Source organism: Carettochelys insculpta, chromosome 3 (assembly GCF_033958435.1).
Source record: "Carettochelys insculpta isolate YL-2023 chromosome 3, ASM3395843v1, whole genome shotgun sequence".
Lineage (NCBI taxonomy): Eukaryota > Metazoa > Chordata > Testudines > Carettochelyidae > Carettochelys > Carettochelys insculpta.
In genome coordinates this window covers 20,991,689-21,016,809 of record NC_134139.1, presented here as the reverse complement: position 1 = coordinate 21,016,809, position 25,121 = coordinate 20,991,689, and the positions used below count along the sequence as shown (strand labels likewise).

The following is a 25,121-nucleotide window of genomic DNA, read 5'->3' as shown; positions in this document are numbered from 1 at the left end:
CAGCACCAGAGCTCAATTCCTGAGGAACTTTCTCTGCTTCAGTAGTTGATCCCCTAATTGGAAGCCCAGGCAGAGAGCAATATTTCATATTGTCCCATCAACTCACTGTACCCACATAAACAAAATTAATTCAGCATGTCTTCTCAAGACTGTTCATTCACAGAGACAGGCCCTCTGATGGGGAGGGCAGCAAAGAGGGTAGTTGTCCTGAGGCTCAACGTTTCAAGTGGTGGCAGCCAGAGAGCTGGGCCCCTTTGAAACAGCACTGCAGCGCTGTGCCACCACTCTGTGTGGCTCTAATGGAGCATGGGAGGGGAAGGGGAAATGGACAAGGGTGCAAAGAGAACCTCTAAGACTGTTTAACAGTGTCACTTATATCCTTCTATAGCACATCATCATTATTTGTTTTGTTTGAGACATTAAGGCTAAATTCTGCCACCTTTATCTAAGGAATAAAATGCTACTGGGCACAACAAGTGATTGTGGAGGTTAGCCCTCATTTAGCAAACCTTTGGGTTTTTGCTTTTTTGTTTCCTTTTAACTATAGTTTTCTTTCAAAATCCTTTTTTCTGAAGTTTGGAAATCTGTTGGCCTAGACTTTCAAAAATGACTAGTGATTTTATGTGCTTCAGTTTTCACTTTTCTCTAGTTAGACAGCCAAAATCCATATTCAGTTTTTAAAATGAGGCCTACTTTCATTCTGTCTTAGCACAATTTTATTTTCTGGGCTTTTACTCGCAAGAGTGAATGAAATATTACCAAGAAATATAGTCTTTGTAGTTTAAAAACGCAGCCAATGCAGAGAAAAATTACTGAGAAGGGAACCTGCAAAACAATCAAAAGAAAATTGCAGTTTTCACTAATGCTTATGCATTTTTAATAATAAGATTTTCAGTTACAACGAGAAAAAAAAACCACTGACTTAGAAGAAGAAAATAAATTTAATACAGGCTAATAGTCACTTTTTTGCAAGTGCTTCCTAACCAGAATCAAATAGGAAATATCTGGTTAGAATAACAGATTATTTACATTTGTTAAGTATTATTAGCTTAGACCTGTTCCGCTGGCATGAAAAGATATGTGAAGAAAACATTTTTATCTGCACTTAGCCACAAAGTAAGTATAATAGGCTATTCATAAGTATTGAATTCTGAGTGTCTGGGAAAACAACTTTACTATATACACCTTTAAAGAAACTAAGGTGAGAAACTATCCATCCATTAACAAGAACTCATAGATATTGATAACTTTTGCACATTAGTTGAAGGAAACTTGATGTCCAGAAAAGTTGAAATATACTGTGGGTGTTAATAAGGGGAATAAGTAGAGAGAACCAAATTCTGCTCCCCTTTACTGTAATCACAATAGAAATGTATCTGTCAGTAATACTGAATTTGTGTATATATGAGAGTAGGCTTTAGCTTGGAACCTAAAAGAGTAAAACGTCATCTAAGTTTTGATTCCTATATCATCCATGTCCCATGTGATATATGAGCTTTATTCTGAGTCAATTTACCTCCAGTCTCATTTCAATTATGATTGATTCCACTACGTCAAGGGAGTTTCATTGGTATAAATGTGATCAAAATGAAGTGGCATCACTGTAATGTTCATGGCTATTGTATAGACAAATTTATCCATTGATCAGGCACAGCATTAGTTGTGTGTATGCTTCCTTCAGACTTCTGTACTCATGTGTGTCAGTACTACCATGTCTTCTTGCCCATACCACCCTTAACGTCTACTGACATTGTGAAGCAGTGTAACCAAGGGGACAGCTGCTGTCAAGCTTTTACAATACAGACAGTTTTCTTCTGGAATTGGACTCAGGTTGTCATCTCATTCTAGAGTCTAATTTTTAGAGGGTAAGGTTGGGATTTTCAAAGGGAATCATACGCCAACTCTTGTAGCCTCTCAGTGCCCTCTGTAGAGAAGGCAGCTAGCTCTTTGTAGGTGGAACTGCTGGTTTCTGATGTTAAAGGCAAACATTTTGTGCTCATGTATGGGTTGGAGTGCTGCCATGGGGAAGGCTCTAGCAATTTGTGTGGCAAGGAAGTAGGGAGTTTGTGATTATTTCACAAGGGCTGGAGCTCGTAAGAATTTCTTATTCCTGATGCTATCAGCAAAGGGTATCACATACATTAGGGCCAGCCTCTCAGATGGGAATTGGCTAAGCTCCATAGAAATCAATGGGTTCAGATGATTTGCACCAGCTGATGATCTGGTCCCATGTATTTCTGTGAAATTGTTAGCATTTGAAAGGTTATCTGGGAATACAGGTTTTGTTTTTTAAGGGTGCACACAGGTTGACTTGCTCTGTATTCATCTTGTTTTCAGGGAGGGAGGGAGGGAGGGAAAGAAGGAAGGAAGGGAAAAGGAGATATAATAAGAAACTGTCCGACATTCTAGTGCTGAGTGGGAATGAAGAGAGGAGGTTGCACTATGAAGTGTCACATCACCCTGGGAGGAGAACTAGACTTTCTGAGGCAACACTGAATATCTGGATCAGCAGCAGAGAAGAATTAACAAGTTTCTGCTGTTGGGTGCTAATCTTTTGCAAACACTTGATCTGATTCTCTTCAAATAGGGAGAAGGATTTCGTAAAATTGTGCTGCCCTTTCAATATTAAATGGCTGGCTGGGTTTATCTAATTCCATATCTTCTCTTTTTATGATGTACCTATAACTAATAGGTACAATGTGTTCTTATATTGCTGGAAGGATACTATTGTATTCAAGGGCAAGCCATCTTTGAAGGTGCCTTGTCCTTTATTGATGTGTTCTGGCTGACAGCAGTGTTTGAAAACCCAGACTATTCTGTGCCAGCAGTGTTCTGTCATAGTCACATTTCAGCCCAAACTAAATCACTTCTCTGTATCACTTGTCACAGAGTGCAAATCATTAGGGGTTGGTTTGTTGCTTAGGGTGCTGGCGATGAAGTGGAAATTACATGAACGGTGATGGGACTTTTGTATACAATGCCATACAGGAGTAAATGGATGTAATTGTATAGCCAGGGATACACAGGTGGTCAGGCTAGAAAATCCAATGAGTTCCTTCTGGTCTCAAAATCTATGAAGCTAGCTACCCAACATTACAAGGAGCATGATAGTGGGTGAATAGATTTTCCCCCCATGCTAGTGGGAATTCATCTTTCTCCTCTGGCTTTCTGGAATGGGTGCAGAGAATCTCTTTTCTTTCCAAGTGTAATGTTAGAAACTGGAAGATACCAGATAGAACTGAAAAACAATGTCCTCATTTCAGCCAAAAAATGGTGCAGTGTATATTTTTTGTGTGATTTATTGTTGAAAGCATGTTGCTATCTGACCAATTTGCAGCCTATTAATGTAAGAGTAGCAGTACATTAAGAACCAAATTAGAGATGTCCTTTAAAATACAGGAAATACAATAACTAGAGGCACAGTTTTGAGTCTGCTGTTTATAATACCCAGTTGGACTCATCAAGCATTTTCTGCCAAAACAGTTTTTTAAAGGAAAATTGGGCTTTTACGTGAAGTTTTAGGGTGGAAGTGCTTTCTCTGTCTTGTTTTCTAATAAAAAAATGTTATTCCCAAAAAAATGGAAGTTTTCAATACTTGGATGAAAACTGAAGTACGTTGCTGAAACTGAAATATTTCATTTGAACATGCTACTCATGGCAGCTCATGTTCCCATTCTTCTCTGTGAGCCAAGGACCCAACCAGATTACATCTCCAAGCCAAGGCCTCCCATGATGCAATGCCTCCCCAACCAAAAGGGAGACTGTGGTACAACATAGAAGATACAGCCTAACCAGATACCTTGTGAGTGAGGCATGTACTATTGCTCCCATAAGGCACTGAGAAAGCAAAAATCTTTCAATTTTTCATCAAAAAGTCAAGACTCCATGAAAATAAATCCCATTTTCTGCCCAGCTCTAGTATAAAGTACTTTGCTTAGTATGAGAAGGATTTTCTTTGTAAAGGTTGCAGAGGGCTTGTTGTTTTCAAGAAAGGGCCTGAAGAAAGGGAAGAGGGAAATAAATACTTGAATCTCCAGTTGTTTTCTCAGTCTTCCGAAGTCTGCTCTTTGTGACCTATTTTACTTCTAAGAAAAATATTCTGCTTATGTGAATGAAGTACTCTTCTGGATAATCCAAAATTAGGTATCTCAGAAGAAGGGAATTTTGAAAGGTGCCGTCTTTTTTGAAAGGAAAATTTTCAGAAATTGAAATCTAAAATCTGTAGGGTGGGTTACATTGTTTTCTGAAGCAGTTTGCCCAGCTCTGCTTTGAGTATGTGGTGATATATTCATATGTCTTGAAGGCCCTTTCATCCTTTTTTCCTTTGGGCGAACTGTCAGGTAACTGACACCAAGAACAGTTGATGAGCGTCCACAGGGTGTCTGCTGTGTCTAATTCCTTTCTGACAAATTAGCTACATGTAATTTTCTTTGGGTTTAGCAGGTGGGGCATGGATTGAATCTACCCACACAAAGATTTAAATTGCAATTTTTGTTAAAGTGAGAATATTGTGGCAATAGCATTAGAAACTTTAATTCCTGATTCAAATGCATTGCTCTCTAGAGGAAACAACCCTAGAAATTGGTACAGAGTGTACTTCATCTCCTAATTAAATTATCCACAGACAGGAATGATTTTCATCCCCGCTTTACCATGCCCACTTAGCTGTCCAGCTTGTCTTACTGTAAGTGGACACAATATGTGTTCAAACAGGAAAGAACTTGGTTTTCTGTTAACTCATTCACTTCTCTTCAGTGAGTTATGCAGAACCAAACAGGGAGAGTCAGTGGCCAAGCTCCCACTGACTTCAAGAGAGACAGGATTTTATCTTCATCTTTTAAGTTGGGGCATTTGAGCTGGGATGACAAACACAGTTGCTTCCTGTCATGCAATACATTTTCTGAACCCATGTTTTGTTTTGAATTGCTATGGTCTGGCTTGTGATGCAAAATTGCTGGCGGTAGCCCCTGAAGTTCTTACAGTCATGAAAAGCATCTTTTACAATTAAAAACTAGGTTGATGTTTTAGCCTGAATCTACCTCTGCTCCTGAACAAAAATTCCAGGCAGCCAGATGCTTTTGAAAACTCCATTAAGTATCTGTTGTATCTTTTGGAAGCTAAATAGCTTTAAAAGTCTGTCCCAAAGTGATTTAGGAGATTAAGTTCCATTTTAGATTTTATTGACCCATGAACTCTTGCATACCTAACTTACCTTTGAAAATGAAACTGCCATCCAAGTTTTTTAGGCCTTGAAGTCTGAGTGGATAATTGCTTATCTTTAAAAATCGTAGGGCAAGTGTCTAAACCACATTTGAAAAAATAAAACTTGTATTTCTAAATCACTTCGGCACTTCTAAAAAATGCACGCAGAGTTTGATCCAGCAGTCATTGAAGTTAATGGAAAGATTCTTGTTGACTCACTGGATGCTGGATCATACCCAGGGAGATAATGTCTTTTATTTGACTAAATGAAAGTATAACGTGACATTTAAGAAATGATTACTGACAGCAATGAGGTGGTCCAACCCTTGGCTGCCTTTGGAGTGGCTAAGTGGGCTCACAACTTACGGTGACAGAAGGGATGAAGTGCAATCAAGAGATATGAACCCTTCCAAGGTACAACTTCCACTATACCTTAAAATCATAAAATAGAGCAACTGGATGGAACCTCAAGAGGTCATCAAGTCCAGTCCCCTGCACTCATGACAGTACCAAGCACCCTCAAGACCATCCTTAAAAGGTGTTTGTCTAACCTGCACTTAAAAATCACCAGTGAGAGAGATTCCTCAGCCTCCTGAGGCAATTTATTCCAGTGTTTAACCACTCTGGTAGGAAGTTTTTCCTAATGTGTAGCCTGAACCGCTTGTGCTGCAATTTAAGTCTATTGCTTCTTTCCATGTTGTCAGAGGTTAAAGAGAACAATTTTTCTCCCTCCTGCTTTGTAACCAACTTTTAGGTGCTTGAAAGCTGTTATGTCCCCCCTCAGTCTTCCTTTTTTTAGACTAAACATACTCAGTTCTTTAAGTCTTCCCTCATAGGTCATGTCTTCTAGACTTTTAATCATTTTGGTTCCTCTTTTCTGGACTTTGTCCTTCTATGCAGCCATGGCATTTGACAAATTCCGTTGAATTGCTGATGTTCTCTAGGACTGTCTGCCATTATGCCAGCATATCTCTGCTGCATGGACAGAAACAGAGACCAGTTATGCTCAGCAGATCAGGTATATTAAACCACACTCAAATGGAAAAAATAGAACAGAGGAGGGAGTTTATTGACACTTCACAAGTTCCCTCGTTCTGCATTCTGTTTTGCTTTATTGGCCTGTTTTCATGCTGACTCACTGAAATATTTGTGTTTTCCAGAATGCCAAAGCCAGCTATGACTTCAGCAGTAACGATCCCTACCCATATCCCCGCTACACAGATGACTGGTTTAACAGGTAATAGAAGTCAGTCAGCAGTCACTCAGTTATTAGGAAATCATTAGGCTCTGCTGATAGTTTCAGTGTCTGTCTCTCCACTAAATGATATGGTTTTCAGCACAGACACTGTTGTGTAGCTATTGTCTGTAGATTAGATATTACTGTTTTCACATTGATTTTTATTTTTATCAAACACGTTCTTCTGGGAATATCTTATATCACTTGGCTCAGCTGACTTATGGTATATAAAGTGTGCTACTCCAGAAGAATGACAGCCTGCATGAAGTGTGTGTGTGGGTGATAACTCTATGTAATTTTCTGTCTGCTAAATAAAAAAGTCATGATACCCAGGTCGGAGTTTATACTTCACAGCTACTTTTGTTGTTCTTGTTCCTCCATCATCATACCTCGCCCACAGTTATAGTCTTCATGTCATTTTAAAGGGAGCAATACGGAGGCTGGGATTCTCAAGCATGGAGAATCTGTCAGGAAAAGAATTTGAGGAAACTCTTAAAATACGTTTAAAGTTCCCATGAAGACTTGAGGTCACATTTTGCGAGTGTCCCACGATCACACTTCTATGTTGGGGCTACTGTAGCGTCAAATGATGAATATCTCATTGACCACAGTGTGGGGGTGGTCAATATGGTCGTTTACTGATGAGCCTGGGGACAGGGCATGTGATGGATCAGCCTGTATTCCCACTTCACCTTCTCTGGCACCGCATCCAAGGGGGATACACACAAATTTAGCATTTGAATACATCAGAAGGGACCTGTCAGTCTCCTGCAGCAACCTCCAAAGTGAGCTTTGCCTTTACTGCATAACTCTGTCTTTCATGGACTTCAAGTTCTCTGCCAGTTGTGGCACCTCTTGCCATTGCAGTGGAATTTGAAAACCAGTTGAAAATCTATTCCATAAATAAGCAGCATCTGTTTCCTTAGGGTAATCCAATAACAAGCTCTATAACACCTGTATCTTACTTAGACAAAATGCCTTTCCAATGGTTATCACCTCCTCTGTGGCATCTCCTGAAGCACTGGGACGTTGTGTACCCCCTTCCCTATTGTCCTGTTGGAACCTCTCTTTTCCCCCATAACAGGAGCATGAATGATGCTGACCCCTGCACTGCCCACAGCAGTTTTTGTTCCAGCACTGGTAATGAAAATGTTTCCCATCGTTGAATGCAAAGCGCACATTGGCTTTTATATCTGCGCTTTGAAGCCAAGATTTTGCCATGGGCAGCCCGCTCTCTATGAATGCAAGTTAGGTGGGGTACTAAGGAGTCAGACACTCCAGGAAAGTCCTGACCTATTTTACCCCAGGATAAATCGGGTCCCTCTGCTGTCCTCTGCCTAAATTCTCTTAATTGTATGCCTCCCTTACCACTCCCGCCTCTGCTCTGCCCTTTCCCCCAAAGGCCCCCCCTCTACTTTGCCTCCTCTCTTGATGCTGTCCCACCACACTCACTCCTCTCCCTCCACCTCATTTGATCCTCTCCGGCTAGGCTCTCCCTGCTCTGGTGCCGTGATGGGAGCTGCAGCCTCTGGCATGGAGTCCACCTACCCACAAGGTGTAGGCAAAGGAAAGTGGCTAACCTTTCTCTGCTCTAATAGAACAACAAGAGGCTCCTCATAGCCCATGCTCTAGGCTAAATCCTGAGAGCTGGGAAATGCAGGCTAATGAGCACCCCTCTCTGCCTGCCGGCCAGTGAGTGCCAGAGACTCACAGGGGGTTGAGCTATTTCTTGTGCCTTGATATCATCGCCTGCCCTTGCTGCTGGGACCATCACCCTTTCACCTCTGGGCTCATCAGTTTCCTCCAGCCATTGGAGTGGGTGGCTGGCATTTGCTAATACTTATGGGCAGATGTTTATTTGGTGTAAGTATTTTGCATAGCCAGTTTTTCAAAGAATGGGCTATAAAGGTCCAATTTTGCTCCGGTTAGAGTCAGTAATAAAGTAAATGACTTCAGTGCATGCAGGAAGGAGCTGCAATGAGCACTATCATTTTTACATAAAGAGAACATTTCTCTGTGAGTAATGTGAGTGATCTGTGGAACAGGAAGTGGAGAACTTAAAAAAAATCCAAAGGGTTTTTGTTAGTAGGCAGCTGCATGTGCAAAATGTCACTAGATTTTTAAGAGACTCAGGGAGAGGTGTCCACACTGAGGGTATTATGTTAACCACAGCTGCTTTGTTCATAAACACAGATACTTCTTCCAATTCGCTCTGATTAAGGCAGCCAAAAACATCTGACACCTTAATTCTAATAGTCTTAGAGAGGTAGCCAATGTTAGTCTGTAGCTTGAAAATAACAAGGAGTCCTATAGCACCTTTGAGACTAACAAATTTATTAGGTCAGGAGCTTTCATGGGTAAGACCCACTTCTTCAGGTGAATAATAATAATCAATTAATAATCTGAAAAAGCAGGACTTACCCACAGAAGCTCATGACCTAATAAATTTGTCAGTTTTTAAGATGCTACAGAATTACTTCTCAATTCTAGTAAACACTGCTCTGTGAAACAGTGGCACAGTAGGGAATGGAAATTTGGAACTGTGGATGGGGAAAGACCATAGAGTTTGGCTGAGCCTCTTTTCCTATCCCAGCTACCCATTCCCCATCACCTTTTGTATTGTGCTCCATCCTCCACACCCAGAAGCAGCAGACTCGATTTCTCCCTGTCACATGTTTGCAGCTACCTGGTTCTAACCGCTGCCTCCTTGGCTGGGTGGTTCTACTGATACAGGCTCTTGCAGGGAATCTTTGTCTTCCAAGTTGTGTGCCTCTTTCTTCCTGTTGGGAGAATGGCTGGGGCAGTACCTGAGTGAGCAGGAACAGCTGGTGGAGAAGCAGATGCTCCCTGGATTGGAGACTTTCTGCCTCTTTGCCTGGATTGGAGGCTTTCTGTCTTTGGTGCAATCTCTGGTGCTGTTACAGGAAAGGGTGGGGAGGTTGTTGATTGTTCGAGTTGGGAGATAGTGTATCTCCAGATCTGAAGAAGTGGATCTGCCCCATGAAAGCTCATCACCTAATAAATTATTTTGTTAGTTTTCAAAGTGCTACCTGACTGCTTTCTTGTTTTGTCAAGTGCCTAGTATAATGGGTCTCCCTCTTAGTTGACAACTTCACTGGAACATCTGAGAGGAAGGACACGAAAAATAGTTGTTTTTTTATGTTTTTCAAAAAATAAAATAGCATTGGAAATGTTTTAAGAAGTAAGTGGCAAAACAGCATAGGGATGTGGAATTACAAATGTTTTCTTGGTATCATTTGGTTCAAGAATTGGATAATTTTGAGCAGCTCAGATTTCATGTGATGCTGGGGCCGTTTTGTTGACAAAACCTGCGGAGCATCCAGATTGCAAAGCGTGTTGTGTTGACACTGAGTCGATAGAATGCAGCACTTTTGTCGGCAGCTGTACCCCACTCACCACAAGGAAGAACACCACCGTCGACAGAGATATGTCAATGAAACACCCCTCTGGACATTCCCAGGGGCCTTCTGTCAACAGAAAAGGCCTCCAGGGCACCATGCAGATGCACCGGCAGACACCCTGTCCACAGCAAGCAGCACTCTGACCATTTTTAAGCCAGAGAGAGCCCAGGAAACCCTGTGGCAGGAAGCTGAGCGCATGTGAGGAGCTCAGCTGCCATCTGCAGTGTCTCACACCCTCACAGCTGCACGTGCACAGCAATCAACAATGGCATAGGCCCCCTGAGATCATCCAGGCCCCACAAGGGAGAAGCTTGAAGCATCTCAGGACCCACCCCAGGAGTCTAAACACTGTGTGCTCTCCTGGAGCGGGGCAGAAATTCAGGCCTTCCTGGACTTGTGGGTGAGGAGAAATGCCTACAGGACGCCAAGGCCCACCACAGAAATGCAGAGATTTACAACAGAATGGCTGAATGGGGCCATCCCACTGCACCCTGGACCAAGTCCAGGTAAAATAAAGGAGCTCTGCCAGGGATATGTGTGGGCCCAAGACACTGCCTGATGCTCCAGGGCTGGACCAGCCACCTGCCCCTACTACAGGGAGCTGAACAGCATCCTGGGTGGGGAGGGACACATCACACCCATGCCTCAACATCAACAAGGCACTCAAGCCCCCACCCCCACTGCAGCAGGAGCCCCTGCAAGAGGAGGAGGAGGAGTAGGCAGCCCAGCCTCAACTCATGCTAGAGTTGGATATGGAGATGGACTTGGAGGTCAGCAGCCTCGTGCTGGTCTTGGGCCCAGTCTGTGGCAGCCAGGCTACCTCCCGGGTGTCTTCAGAGCTGGGTGAGGGTCACTCCAGTCAGCACCCCATGCATCAAACCCCCAGGGTGCAGGGGATGGGTGCAGACAGGGCGTGCTGCAAGAGTCACTTGGCAGACCCAGGTGGGACCTCATGCTGCAGTCACAGCATGTGGAACCACATGCAGCAGGAGCATGTGGCATCCAGACCCAGCAGACAGCCCCTGGGCATGGGTGGCATCCTGCTGCCAGCTTCACAGGAGGCCAGATGAGCCCAAGGACCCAGGCAGTGGGAGAGCCCTCCCAGCACTTGCCACGTCTGGAACTGGGCTCGCCACAAGAACGTCAGCCTGACCCCAGACACGCCGAGGAGTGTGGCACCCAGCACATGGGCATTCCTACAGGTGCAAGGCAGCACCTGCTCCAGCAGGTAGTGCCATGAGCTGCAGGTGTGTGTGTGGGCCCCGGGAGGCTCACCCAGCACACATGAGGGAACCCCTCCGTGGCTGCACAACCCTCTTGCCTGGTGGTCCGTTGCCTGGGTGGGAGGGGTACAGCGGTTAGCATGGTCCTGGAGGCATCACAGAGCCTCCATGCAGCAGGGTCTGCTGTGCAGGCCACATGTGGCTTTGCGCCCAGGACAACCCTGTCCCTTGGCTTGGGGGTTTTGCTCACTGCTCACAGTGGGGGGCACAGCCTTAGGGCTGGCACTGCATGAATGACTTTCTCTCTCTTCTTCATCTTCCTTACAGCTGGACCCACACTGACCAGAGGACGAGCCACCCCCACAATGCCACCAAGCCCAGCCACCCCCATGTTTCCACCAGACCGAGCCCACAGCCCAGTGGCAGGTGTACGAGCAGCTGCAGTATGATCATGATGCTGCCCTGTGGGCCATTCAGGGAACATTGGAGCACCGGCTCAGGGCCAACATGGAATGTGGTCGCAGGTGTCGGACCAGCTCACGTCCTGCTTTGATGCTGTCACGGGTGTCTGGCAGGACAATTGCCTAGCCACCCATGGCCACTCCCCTGCTGCCCCCACCACCCTGCACCTGCTGGCCCTCCCACAGGGCATCCTGGATCCCTGCCTGCTTCAATGGGTGATGGCCATGGCTGCTCTCCACCACCTCCAAGCTCCTTTGCTCCCCAGATCTCCCCTACCCCCCCCGCCCACCCTACCCCACCACAACTCCTCCTTGCCCATACCTCTCCCTGGGCTCAGCCCCAGCCCAGCCCCGACAGGGGCCTTAAATCCACAGCACAAGGGGATTGTGAAGCCAACACCATGCGGGGTCCTGCACCCCCTAGGGTTCATGGTCCCTCACACCTCCATGTTCTGAGGCCCCCACCCCTGGTCCAAGCCCCCCATCTAAGTTCTGAGGTCCCTCACCCCTGACCCAAGTCCCCCCCCACTGTAAATAGTTATGCATGTCACTTCCCTGCAAATGGTTTTGAATGGCACTGTATTTGCTCATGTTTTGTTTGAGTAAAAAACACTTATTTGTTCAACACACTGACATCCATCGTTATGGTGCGGGGTCAGGGAGGGGTGAAGGGAGGGGTTGTGGTGCAGACAGGGTAGGGCTCTGGGTACTGGGGGCTCTGGGAGAACCTCTCCCTCAGGGTCTTGCAGATCTGCAGTCCATCCTGATGGGCCTGGCAGATGGCAACTGTGTCTGGCTGCTCATAAGCATGCCCCTCACAGTAGGTGTCCACTTCCCACCCTAGGAGGAAGGCCTCTCCCTTCCTCTCCACAATGTTGTGCTGCGCACCACATGCTGCCACAATTTGGTGGACGTTGTGCTCCCCCACATCCAGATGGAGCAGGCACCTGAAGCATGCTTTGAGGAGGCCGAAGGTGCACTTGGCCTGCATCCTGGCCCGAGTGAGGCAGGAGTTGAACAGTTCCCAGCTGGTATTCAGGTGGCCCTTTTGCTGATAGAGTGGCCAGGCAGTCTGGCCACTCTCTGTTGACAGAGTGGATCACTCTTTCAATCTGCCCTGCAGTCTGGATGTGATCTGTCAACAGAAGTTTTGTCACAAGATATCTTCTGACACAAATTTCTGCCAACAAAGCCCTGCAATCTAGGCATAGCCTCAGTGAAGATAAAGTCCTAGTGAGAAATAGGCCAGTGGCTTGAGACCTCTGATTGGCTTCTTAGCTATTTTTCATTAGATCCAAATTCATGCACCTTTGTCTTTAAACGTTCATGTGAAAAGGCTTTTGTTTTTACAAATGTTGGGAGAAAAGCTGAACTATATAGCAGTACTTCTGTTTGCATGCAGACAGGAGTCCTCCTAGATGAAGGAGAGTATTTGTTATTTGCTATTCTTTTATTTCAAGTAATAGATATCCAGCTGGGGAGGAAAAATGTGTTTTAGGCATATGACTTAGGTCACCATGGCCTTGTCTACACTTGGGAAAAACTTTGAAATGGCCATGCTAATTGAAAGTTATTGAAATAAATGTATCCATCAGGTGTATAAGAAACATATTTGAGTCCTGTCCCTGTCCAGAGAGGCTTCAGGTAAGGGGTCTGAAACAGGTGTAAGATTTTCATGATGGTGGGATATTTGGAAACCAAACTGGTCATTTTCCTACAACAGAGGTGTCTCTAAGAACATAAGCTGGGAAATAATACAGCAGAAAGAATTCATAGTCCCAACATTTCTCACATCTCTGTTGTACAGCTTGAACCTGTCTAATCTGGAACACTCTCATCTGGCAACATCCATAATCCATCTGGATTTTACTTAACTTGATGACCATGTATCATGGATGTGGCCAAGTTTCCTATGGTCCCATAAAGTTTGCTTACAGCCACCTGTCCTGGTTCTCAGTGTTTTGTGCTGTTATTTTGCTGTAATTTACTCCTAAGTGGTCTACTAAGAGCCCAGTAAGCAGTGGAAGTGTTGGTAATGCTGCTAGACAATATTGACCTTCCATGGTCTGGCACATTCTCTTGTCTGGCACCAGTCAGGTCCTGGAGTGCCAGATTAGAGACGTTCAACCTGTACCAGCCTTTTCAACCTGCACTTTGAAGGAGAGGGAAAGAAGATGGAGGCTGAATTAAAAAAAATGAAAAAAGATACCAGCTGCCTCAAGGTGTAAATCATCTGAGTTTAATTGGCCTTTATTAAATGTAGCTCCAATGTTGTAAGGCAGTAAGAGACTACAGTGATGACCACATTTATATGCGTAGAGGATAACATTTATGTGTAGAAGATATCCCATCTGCTAAAACATGGTCAACTTTTAAAGAAATACTCAACATACACACGTATTTTATTGGAGAGAAAGCCAGACACCTCATTTATCAGGCCTCCAGACCTAACTTGGCACATATTTTCAGCATTAATTTGTTGAAGATCCCTTTGAGGATGAAAAATATGATAGAAGCATAATGGGCTGATTTTGAATTTGTTGCCTTCAGAGCTAAATCACAGATCTGTCTCATATGACCTTAAAGAAATAATTTTATCAGCTAACGGCAATAGCAGCATGGTATCCCGTCCATAGACTCATCACTAAAGGAGGATGACACACATACCATGCTCTGCATAACTTGCCAATGCTTTTGCCGCTGGTGTATCATGACCATTGCTTAACATGCTGACCAGCACCAGCACATTGGTTCTGTTTGTTTCCCTGTCTGTGTTGCATCCATCTGTAGCCTTTTAAGATTGTGAGCTCTTTGGGGCAGGACCATCAGTTTGTTGTTCGTAAAGCACTTAGCACAAGGGGGCCCTGATCCAGAGGGAGCCTTTAGGTGCTACCATGACACACAAACTAAATGATAAATATGCTAAGTGCTATTACTATACACTGTTGAAATTCTTAGTATTATTATTAGGATGCTCTTTCCAATGCTGTTTTTATTATCCATAAAACAGAGACTACTCAAAAGACTGGATTATAAAAAGAGTTGAATAACTTTACAACTAAATGGAGCATAGTTCTGCATGCTCATATTAGAATAAAGATTGATCAGCCTTTAGAGGATAAACTGGTTACTCCGCATACAGCACTGTGCAGTCTGTTAGGTGCAACAATGGAGTTTTGCTTTCTTCAGCATCTGATATTAATTAGGACAAGAAGTAACATACCAATCTTGAAAAATGCTACTTGACTGCTTTTTGTTTTGATAGTGTGTAGACTAGCACGGCTTCCTCTCTGTTACTACATACCAGTCTTGATTAGCCAGTGGTCTGATCCAGCGTGCTCCTCATGGTGTGTGATGCACTGGATTTGTGAAGTAGGTAATAATGTTGATCTGGACTGGTGGTTTACATGACTTCTCTCTCTTGATCTTTGCAGTCATGGAACCAGGTGTGCAGGGGAAGTGTCGGCTGCAGCGAACAATAACATCTGTGGTGTTGGCGTGGCATACAACTCGAAGGTGGCAGGTAGGATACTAATGCAGCGAGCGAATGCAATCCTATTCTCCTCACTCAGCTTTCCCTTCAGTAAAGCTTCTACTATAGATCATGGGAGCTTTGCCCACAAGAGTGCAGCATTTGGTCCAGATTTTCCACTTCTGTCACAGAAGTTTTATGTGCTAAACACTTAAGAAGGGCACTCTTCTTTTTTTCCTCCTCTCCCTTATTGTTACTATATATACTTACCATTCCTTCTGCTCAGTCTCACTCCAAGTCCTGCTTTCATTCATGGAATGACTTTATTCATCACAAAGCCATGACTATAAAAGCAAGAGAGAAAGGTAAATAAATAAATAAAAAACCTCCTCCAGCAAATAAAAAACCAAGAGTTATGGAAAGGGTATAAACCACTCAGATTTCAGGGACTCAGCCACTTTTCTCTAAAGGGAATTAAAATAAAAGAACTTTCTGTGGCCAGTTGTCCCATAGTTGCTTAAAGTAGCAAGATACAGGACTAGGTGTTTGTCTCCGTGATGGGGTAATGTATTCCATTGGGATGTAATTTCTAAAGTGTGCTAGCATGTTATGTCTCAGAGGGATAGCTGTGTTAGTCTGCAGCATCACAAAAAACAAGTAGCCCTGTAGCACCGTAGGCTAAGTCTACATGGCATAAGGGTCTGGTGACAGAGGGGCTTTTTGCCAGCAGGGGCACGTCCACATGGCCTCTTTACTGCCGGCACCTCTCTCTGCTGAGACCAAGCTCTCGCATGGCTATACAAATGAGCTGCAGGACCATGCTAATGAGCTGCCATTTGCAATTTCGAGGCTGCTCATGAGCGTGGATCTGCCGGGAAAGCCGCGCCGCGTAGACCCAGCCTTAAAGACTAACAAAGTAATTTATTAGGTAATGGGCTTTCATCCACCAGTGCACACCAGCAGGGGCTACATGGACCAATTAATGCACAACACCTGTAAACTGAGCACTCAGGCAGCGGCACAGATTGATTGAAATGCCACTCAGCTGATTAGCAGATTGTCCACAGTCCGCAGCATTTGTGTCTTTGGTGGTGCACATCCACACATGCCTCAGTGCACATAACAAAATGTATTCCAGGCATGAAAGAAGTTAGCAGGAACCCTGTGTAATGCCATGAGAAATGGATGTGACAGACCAGAGGTGCTCTGCTGCCCTAGCGCAGCAACTTTTGCCAGATCCCAGGTGTGGGTTTGGCAGGGAAAATTTTTGCTTTTTATTATGCTCCATGTGAGTTCCAGGAGGCTGAGGAGACAATATATGCTACTCAGCTTCCTGAGTTCATTATTATCTCCCTGGACTTCAGAGAGGTTACTGATGAACGCAGGAAGCTGAGCAACACATACTGCCTCCTCAGCTGCCCCAGAACCTGCATGACCATATCAACTCCTCAGGCTCTTCTTCTGGAGAGAGAAGCAAAGAGACTAGTTTTTAAATTTTCCTGCAAAGTGGGTTGGGGTCTGCTGGGGCTCCGGGTCTTTGGGGTGGCAGAGCTGGGGTCTCACCTCCCCAAAGTGGGGCTACACCCTCCATCCATGCACAACACATTATTGTGCTTTGGAGATCTGTAGAGTGTGTTATCCCACTGTGTAGACGGGCCCTAGATGGACAATAGGCCTGAATCCAGTCTGACAGTTACTGTATTCCTGTGGTAAGGAAGGTTTCCTACAAATAGTCCATTATTTCTACAAATCATGATTACCAGAAGTCACTGAAATTGTATTATGAGTTAAGGAGTTTACCCTCAAAAATGAATCAAAATCACCCAGCTCATGCAAAATACTACATTAACCTCTGACTCTTTACATGCAATGAATGGACTTCAATGGGTTTGGATGGTGAGTCTGTCTTAGATTTGCACCCCAAAAGGGGGTTGAGGGTGGCTAGAGTGTGGATGGGGCTGGGGTGGAGTGGGAGGGTTATGTACATGGGAGAAATACACAATAGCAGCCAGACTTCTTGGCTTTGAACAGACTGAGTTGGAAATCTTGTAAGAACAGGGTTTCTCATAGGATATCTGTTACTTCCTGCTTCCTTTCAGACAGTTACTTATTGAAGACCTGTGCACTTTATGACTGCAAGTTGTTCTAGCCTCTGTCCACTGTAGTGCTAGCCGTTCCCTTCAAAATGTGAAGGGCAGGGCTGGTATTATTGTTTTAGCTGCTGCAATCAGTGAGATATGACGTTCAAATGTATACGCAGTATTGCACTGAGAAGGGACTTATTGCATGTCACCATTGATTAGTAATTAAACTCACTTATCAGAGAAGGGCATGAGCCACTGTATTTATAGTCTGACATTGAAGACCCAGATTTACATGCATTCAGTTATGGGGTTTTGGTTCATGCTATCTCCATCATTAATGCATCCCTATAACTGACTTGAAGTTATGTAGAAGCTTTGCAGCAAAGCCCTTGGACTGTACTAATGGCCTATGTAACGAGATAATGCACTTGTCAATTTCCTAACAAAATTCCATATTTTGGAACATTTAATTAAGGACAAACAACATTCCATGTCTCTAAACTGAGAAAATCTCTGGTTTGTTACTGAGGTCTACAGCGCCACCAAGGGGCCAGTAGAAATCAGTAAATCCATCAAACTTTGGAGGAAGCTGACATATTTATGACACGCCCCATCCTTAGCAAATGAAAAGTGGCATGGGAAAACATAGTTAGTTGAGGATCTGGCCCTTAAACTCTTTCCCCTTTTATCTAACTTTTCCATATTGATGTCAAATCTGATGCCTGGGCTCACATTTTAGCTTTCTCTGGGCACTCTGTTCTCATCATCTGCGAAATTTAGCAGTTTCAGTTCACAGACATTCATGCCAGTTTTTGTTTCTTTAAATTTATGTGGGATTTCAAACTCTGAGTTTCAGAGAATGCCAGTTTGTTGAAAAGACTGTTTAGCTTGAAGCGTTTTTGAGAAAATAAGTGTTCAAATTGTTAAAATGTTAATGCCAGCATTCAGAATATGAACAATTACAGTTTTCCAATTCAAAACAATTGTTAAAACATAGTTAAAAATGTAAGCTAGTGGTACTTTAAAAAAGTCAAATGCTTTTAATAAAAATGAAACATTTTAAAATTATTAAAGCAAAAATTTCTGATTCTCCTCAGCCATTTTTTCCCCAGATTTTCAGTTCACAAAAAATTCAAAATTCCCATTTCAAAATAGGAAATTTTCTTGATATTTCAAAAAAAAAATTGTGAGACAGGAAATCTGTTTCCATTTTGTATGTTTTGTAGATGTCGTTCCAATCCATTCTTATTTTATATAATGAGTCCTCACTCAAAGCCGTACAACTGAGTTTACTTGGTACAATTCCAGGTAACTCTAGTTTAAGGCAAGATTCAGTGGAAGGTCTCTGTCTGATCCTAAGCCTGTCCTGTGTTTGGGTTTATAATGGATTATGATTTATTGTTGTCCCCAAAAAGTCTTGTGTTGTTCAGTTCATTGTACTTTTTAGCTTGGTTAGTGCTGTAGGACAAAATTAAATCTGTGTATATTGGAAGATATCCAAAAGCCTTTTTCAATACAGTAGCCATGTTGTTCTATTATACATGCATATAAATGCATAGATGTCATTATTTCCACATAAGATATTTGTAGTTTTCCCTCTCCTTTCTGATTAGAATCACTATTCCACATTGTGGAGCTTGACTAGGGAAAACCTGTAGGGAGATGAATGATGTGTACAACATGTGAGCAAATGGGATTTAATGGTTAGGTTAGTGTACTGTATGAGAGTTTTGTTCCCTGCTCCTTGTTTTTTTCCCACCGACTTTCTGTGTAGCCTTGGTCACATCCCTCAATTTCCCTCTCAACTTTCCCATCTGTAAAACATGTATAATGACATCTTCCTTACAGAGTGTTTGAAGCATAATTGTTTTTTAATGTGGTTTGAAAGAGTTGGATGAAAGATGTGATTATAACTGGCAAATTCTATAGCAGAATCAGCAACAAACCATTCACTCCTTTTGGTGCCACTGCTCCATTGCTAGAGCTGTATGTTTTGATGATAACACTCTGTTGTACAAGCAGACAGAATCTCAACTCTTACTACAAAATTACTGGGGACTGAATTAGTCAGTGAGCCCTAATGCCTGAAACAGCAGGTTTAAATCAGATCTTGAGCCTATGTCCTGCCATAATATATGCGTATGCTGATTGAATCAACAGGTATCCGAATGCTGGACCAGCCTTTTATGACGGACATTATTGAGGCTTCCTCTATCAGTCACATGCCTCAAGTCATAGACATATATAGTGCCAGCTGGGGACCAACCGATAATGGAAAGACTGTGGACGGGCCTAGAGAGTTAACTTTGCAAGCCATGGCGGATGGTGTGAACAAGGTAATGATTCTGGGAAACATGACTATAATGCGTACACTCAGTATGCACTGAAAGCACTACACGTGGGTTGGTAAAAATCTGCAAATTGCTTAAGAACATTGCAGAATACAATCTGATTGTGGCAGCCTGCCCCCAGCCTGATTTATTTGTTACAAATCTTTGCCAGGGTTATTCTTTCTCCAGTGCTGATGGTTTTTTTTATAGTTGTTCATTAGTCTCAGGACACAGTTTGTCTGCACTAAAATCTCTCTTTCAATCATGTTGCATTTATTTGTTGTTTTAGGATACAGGTTTGCATTCAAAATGTAGCAAACCTATCAGATCATTGTCTGTAGATCCCTGAAAATGTTCTCCAATACAAGATACCTGATTTGTGAAGCTGGTACAACTCTGACTCTTTCTCCGTGTTCTCCAATTTAATTTTCGCTATTTGAACTTGTACTATTTCTTTCAGTCATTGAGAGGTAACCCTCTTTGCAGAAGTGATGCACAGTAATTGCATTGGGGTCATGGGGGTGGGTTTCATTTATTAGGAGTTCCTGGATCTCTGGTACGTAAGCTCACCTCCTCTATGCTAGAATCACCCTTCTCATGATCTGCCTCTTTGATGTTGTTTCATTTTTCCCCACGATTGAGCCAGAGAGAGGAAGGAAGGTGATCATTAGCAATGAGTGTACATTAGTACTGGATGGGGAAAGAACTGACTGGAACGTCAGAGGAAGGAGATGAGACTGTGACTACTGAGAGGCAGATAGGGAGCCAAAATGAACTGGCTCTAAGAGTCTTCTTCAGAAAGAACAAATGCTGGGGGGAAATTCAGAGTGCTTGCAGTGGCATGTGGCTGTTGTTCACTGCATTGCAGACAGCTTGGTGAGGGCTCTATGTGTCAGTCCAGGCCAGGCAACAAGCTGACCAGCCCCCTGAGACTGGAGCTGGCCTCTGCAGCACTTTAACAGACACAGGTAAAGTTATTTTTCTGCAGGGGATCTCATTAGCAGGCTGTAGCTCCCCAAAGCAGTTCCTGGCTGGGCAAAAACTCCACACCTGCCATGCAGTAGTCTGTTCAATCAGCCTTAACTCTCCAAAGACAGGGAGATCTCCATTTCTTCCCCTAGCCTAGCCCAAAAGCCATGCTTTCCTTCCTGTAGCCTCATGGGAGTTGTAGTCTCTAAAGCCAGTTTGCAGCACAAAGGGTTCTTTCCAGTAACAGTCAGAGGCTCCTGTAGACAGAGAGGTCTACACTTACACTGTTTGGCTACATCTACATTAGAGGGTTTTGTCAACAAAACTTGCAAAGAGTCCACACTAAAAATGCATTTTGTCAACAGTAACTCAACAGAACATGGCTCTTTTGCCAACAGACTTTGGCCTCTCCCCCCACGAGGCAGAATGCCTTTCTCAACAGAGTCTGTCAACAAAAAAGCTGTGTGGACGCTCTGGCAGTGAGGGCCTTCTGTTGACAGAGTGGGCTTCTGGGTCACCGGGCAGCCCTGTCTGCTGTGCTTCCCATTGGCTGTTCTGTTGGGAGAGCGACTGGGCAGTCTGGCCGCTCTCTGTCGACGGAGTGGATCAACAGTGCAATCCACTTTCCTGTGGCCACAGTCTGTCAACAGAAGTTTTGTCGGAAAATATCTTCTGATAGAAACTTCTGTTGACAGATCACTGTAGTGTCGATGTAGCCTTCCTGTGTAGACGTAGGACAGTAGTGATAAGAGCAAAGCGGGCACTGCTGTTTGTTAACTATTTTCAGTCACGTTCATAGTATTTTAAGAAATTATATAACCAATAGGAAACATACTGAAAACCATGTCAAATGCTATTGTTTATATTATCAGAATGTGTACATCTAATGATTATTATTATTCTGGAACTAGAAATGGTTCACCACAGTTCACCATCTATTTTTAGTTCTGATCTGTAAATTTGTCAACCAATTAAATGCTCTTTGCATTGAAATTGAAATGTTCTGGAAAATTGTAGCTGTTGACAAAAGTTCCTGGGGGTCGGGGAGCGAGGTGGAATTTAAAACTTTTTTTTTATATAAAATATTTTGTTTTGGAACATGCTGAAATTCCATTTTGTGTTTTATTTATTTTTATTATTTGTGTTATTTTAGATTATTTCATGACATGTCAGTGGCAGTACATTACATGTACTGCTCACATATCATAATGCGTAATAGTTTAAGTATGTTCTTTTATTTATTTTTTTAAAAATTAGAGACAATTTGCAACTTAGTATGGATTGAAACATCTTATTGCTTTTAGATCAAAGTGTAGCAGCAGCTGGCCTTAATAATTTTAAAAATGAATAATACAATTAATAATTAATGTAATAAAAATTAATAAATACTATGTACTAGTACTGCTGGCATGTCATAAAGTAATATAAAATTCAAAAATAAATTTCAAAACAACAAAATTCAAAAAATGATTTTTTTTTGAAATTTAATTTCAGGAGAAACTTAAAATATTTTCCTTCCAAATAGGAATAAAAACAAATTCCAAAATGTCTCGTGGAAGGGGGTTTGCAACTGTACATTTTCACTTCTTTCTTTGTTATTAAGAATTGATCCGAAGGTGCTTAAGTAAACAGAAAAGCTCTCAGTGACCTCTGTGGGCCTTAGTGTTTTAGCTGAGGATTTTATGCATTATTTAGCTCTTTCAAGCACAGTGGGTTACGGCTGTATAGATCAGGGTTATACTGCATTATAGTGATGCAGGGGATTAGGCAGCATATTTACTCTCTCACTGATTCTTTCACTCAGTTTCCATCATTTTAATCAGAATTCAGAGCTGGTATTTTTATCCATACAACCCCGTAGGTCAGGGTTCTGTAACCCAAATAGTGAGAAGAGCCATTTTTTCAAATTTAGTTACAAAATCAAGACTTCTAGAGGTGCAGTGCATGTGAATGTAAGACAGTCCTTAATAAATAACATCAAACTGTACTTTTTGTTGCCCCTGTTTTAAGAACAGCACGGACACAATGATTTGTACCAGTTAGAAAGTTGCTACCCCCATCTCCAGGCTTTATCCACTTCAGCCCCCCAAATCTACACTCCTATCCACAAGCTTTAGCTCCCTACATCCCACAAATCATCCCCCACCCCAGGCTTAATCCTCACCAACCCAAACCACCCTTCCACTCCCAGGCTTCACCCCTATCAGCTCCAAACTGCTGCCCAACCCCAGGCTTCACCCCATCAGCCTCAACCCCCCTCCACCCCATCCCCAGGATTTACCTGCCTGAGACACCTGCTTCTCTGGCTAATCCCCTGCTTCTGCCTGGGTGTTTATTTTAAAGGCTGATTGAAGGGAAATGACTGATTTCAGCTGGGAGAAGCTGAAAGCCAGGGTGGGGGTCAGACACCCTGCAGCGCCCTGAGGAGGGAGGGAGTCACTCTGCTGGGTGTGCACCTTGTGTTTGACACAACCGTGGCAAGCTGCACAGTCCAGCCCCACTTGCTTTGGTCTGAGCATGGCGGGAGGTTTGAGCAGCCTGTTACATTGGACAGCAGCTCCCCTGTGACTGGGAGGCAGAGCCCTCTCACCCTCCCTCTGCCAGCCAGCAGCTGCTTGGCCTCCTCCTCCTCTTCCCCAGTGTGGCTCCAGCCTGACAGGCTTGGCCTCCCTCCCCGCAGCTCTCTTTCTCCCGCATTCAGTGTGCAGGCGGCTCCCTGCCTTGCTGGCTTTCCCTTCTGGGTGCTCCCTGCTGCCACTGACTCCACGTGTACCTCTGGAGGCCGCCGCTGCTGCTTAAACAAAAAAAAACCTAAAGCCCATTTTAATGGCGCACTTTGTTTAAGTGACGGCAGGCCCCAGAGCCACAAGTTAAGTCAGCAGCATCAGTGCTCGAAGCCGCAAGTAGCTCCTTAAAGAGCTGCAGGTTGGCAACCCCGATCATGGTGAATACCATGATCTGTACAGCTGATAATATTGATGCTATAAAGCTAACAGTTATGTCTCAACAGTATAGTTCCTCAGCTCAGCCTGAGCAGTGGCTGCTTTCTGTGTTTTTCCGCAGCTTGGATGTGTTTGGGATTGGAGAGGATCTCTAGCTGTGAGGAAGAGTTGTGGTTTGGAACCATTGGACAGTCCCACCCATACAACCACCTGCTCATAGAAACCCTTCCTGGCCCCTCAACTGCATGGTGAGGTTTCTCATGCCCAGTTGTAGTAGACAGGGGGTGAACATGATTATTTAGGGAGAGGTCAGGGAAGGAACCAGAAGGGATCATGGCAGAAGGGAGGTGGAGCAGTGGCAGAAGGAAGATGGGTGGGGTGAGGAAGGAATTTGGTCCTGAGAGAGCTTTGGGTAGATCTATTTCCTGGGAGGATGTGCTCTGGTTGGTGAGGAGTGAAGGTGGAAGAACAGGAGGGAAAGATCATAAGAAAGTGGAGAGGAAGAGGGAAGGACAGAGGGAATGGAGAGAAAAAGATCTGGATCTAGTGGAAAAGGGAGGAAGTGATAGAAGGTTCTGAATGTGTTTAAGGTAGAAGAAGAGAGGGAGTGAAATGTATTTACCTGTTTATATCCCCTTACCACATCCCAGAAACTTGCCTGTATGGCTGTATGTAGTTGACCCCTTTCCCCTGTGTTTATTGTACATGGTGTTTTGTAGGTAAATCCCTTGAAAGTTTCCCAGTAGATCTTAGGAGATTTTTGCGTGGGAGCTCTGGCTTTACTCATTCTCCAGCTGAATGATTTGCTTCTCTGAGTTGTGCCCATCTCCTCTCCACACCTCTGCCTTCTTCAGAACAGTATATTCGGTGTACTATGTTTTGTGACTGGGTCATTGAAATGAACTCTTGTAGGTAATAAAATATTCTTATATATTCAGCTATAGGAGATTTATCTTTCGTAGATGTATTATAGGCACCATCTCTTGTCCATCAATTCAGCAAGGTACTCAAGTTACAGGTGAGATATATCTCATGAGAGCTTATTCCCAAATAAATTGGTTGGTCTTTAAGGAGCCATTGGATTCCTTTTGGTTTTTGCTGGAACAGGCTGACATGGCTACCCCTCTGAATCACACTAACTTGTTAGAGATTTCCTTGGAATCCAACCAGTTTATCTTACAAACGTTACAAAACTCTGAGGGCCTGATTGGTGGTTGCTGTAAGCTCTGTTGAATCCAGCTTAGGCCAGCTTTGGTTCTGGTCCTCTGATGTTAATGTGAACTGACTATTACGTATATTCACAGCACCTAAGTCGGGTTTGCCAGACTGGCACTATAGAAAAAAGAACAAAAAGAAGTTTCTTTTCTGCTATATCTTTTAAAGAGCTTGTTCAAGAACTCCTCCTGAACAGTGGGAGCTAGGACCACCAAATTCTGTATACAGTCTTCTTGTATCATCACTTAAGCAAGGTCAGGGTTTGGCTGTGCCAGGGAAATGGGATGTGCCTGGAATGGATTGCTTCTCACAAAACCAACATTAAAGAGACAGAATCACCAAATCAAGCAACGCTCAAAATTGACATAACCGAGCAAATGTTGAAAGGGACTGACCGTGAAAGAGGTGAATGTGCGCCTGGCCTCTGTGTGTGTGTGTGTGTGTTGCACTGGGAAGAAGGAACTGGCCAGCTGGGGCACTTTGCTGCAGAAAGAGGCAGTGTGCGCTTCCAGCCTGGCTCCTGGGGTTCTGCTACAGGCTGCTGCGCTGAACAGCAGGCAGGTG

At 43.7% G+C, this 25,121-nt stretch overlaps 1 protein-coding gene across 1 annotated transcript in view; it reads left to right on the top strand.

Moving 5' to 3' along the window:
- Positions 1-25,121, top strand: part of PCSK2 (proprotein convertase subtilisin/kexin type 2) — a 204,243-nt gene that overhangs the window by 148,075 nt on the left and 31,047 nt on the right. Inside the window, exons 6-8 of the mRNA XM_074989445.1 lie at positions 6,363-6,439; positions 14,980-15,068; positions 19,262-19,437. Coding sequence (XP_074845546.1) covers positions 6,363-6,439; positions 14,980-15,068; positions 19,262-19,437 — 342 coding nt within the window. The remainder of the gene's footprint in view (positions 1-6,362; positions 6,440-14,979; positions 15,069-19,261; positions 19,438-25,121) is intronic.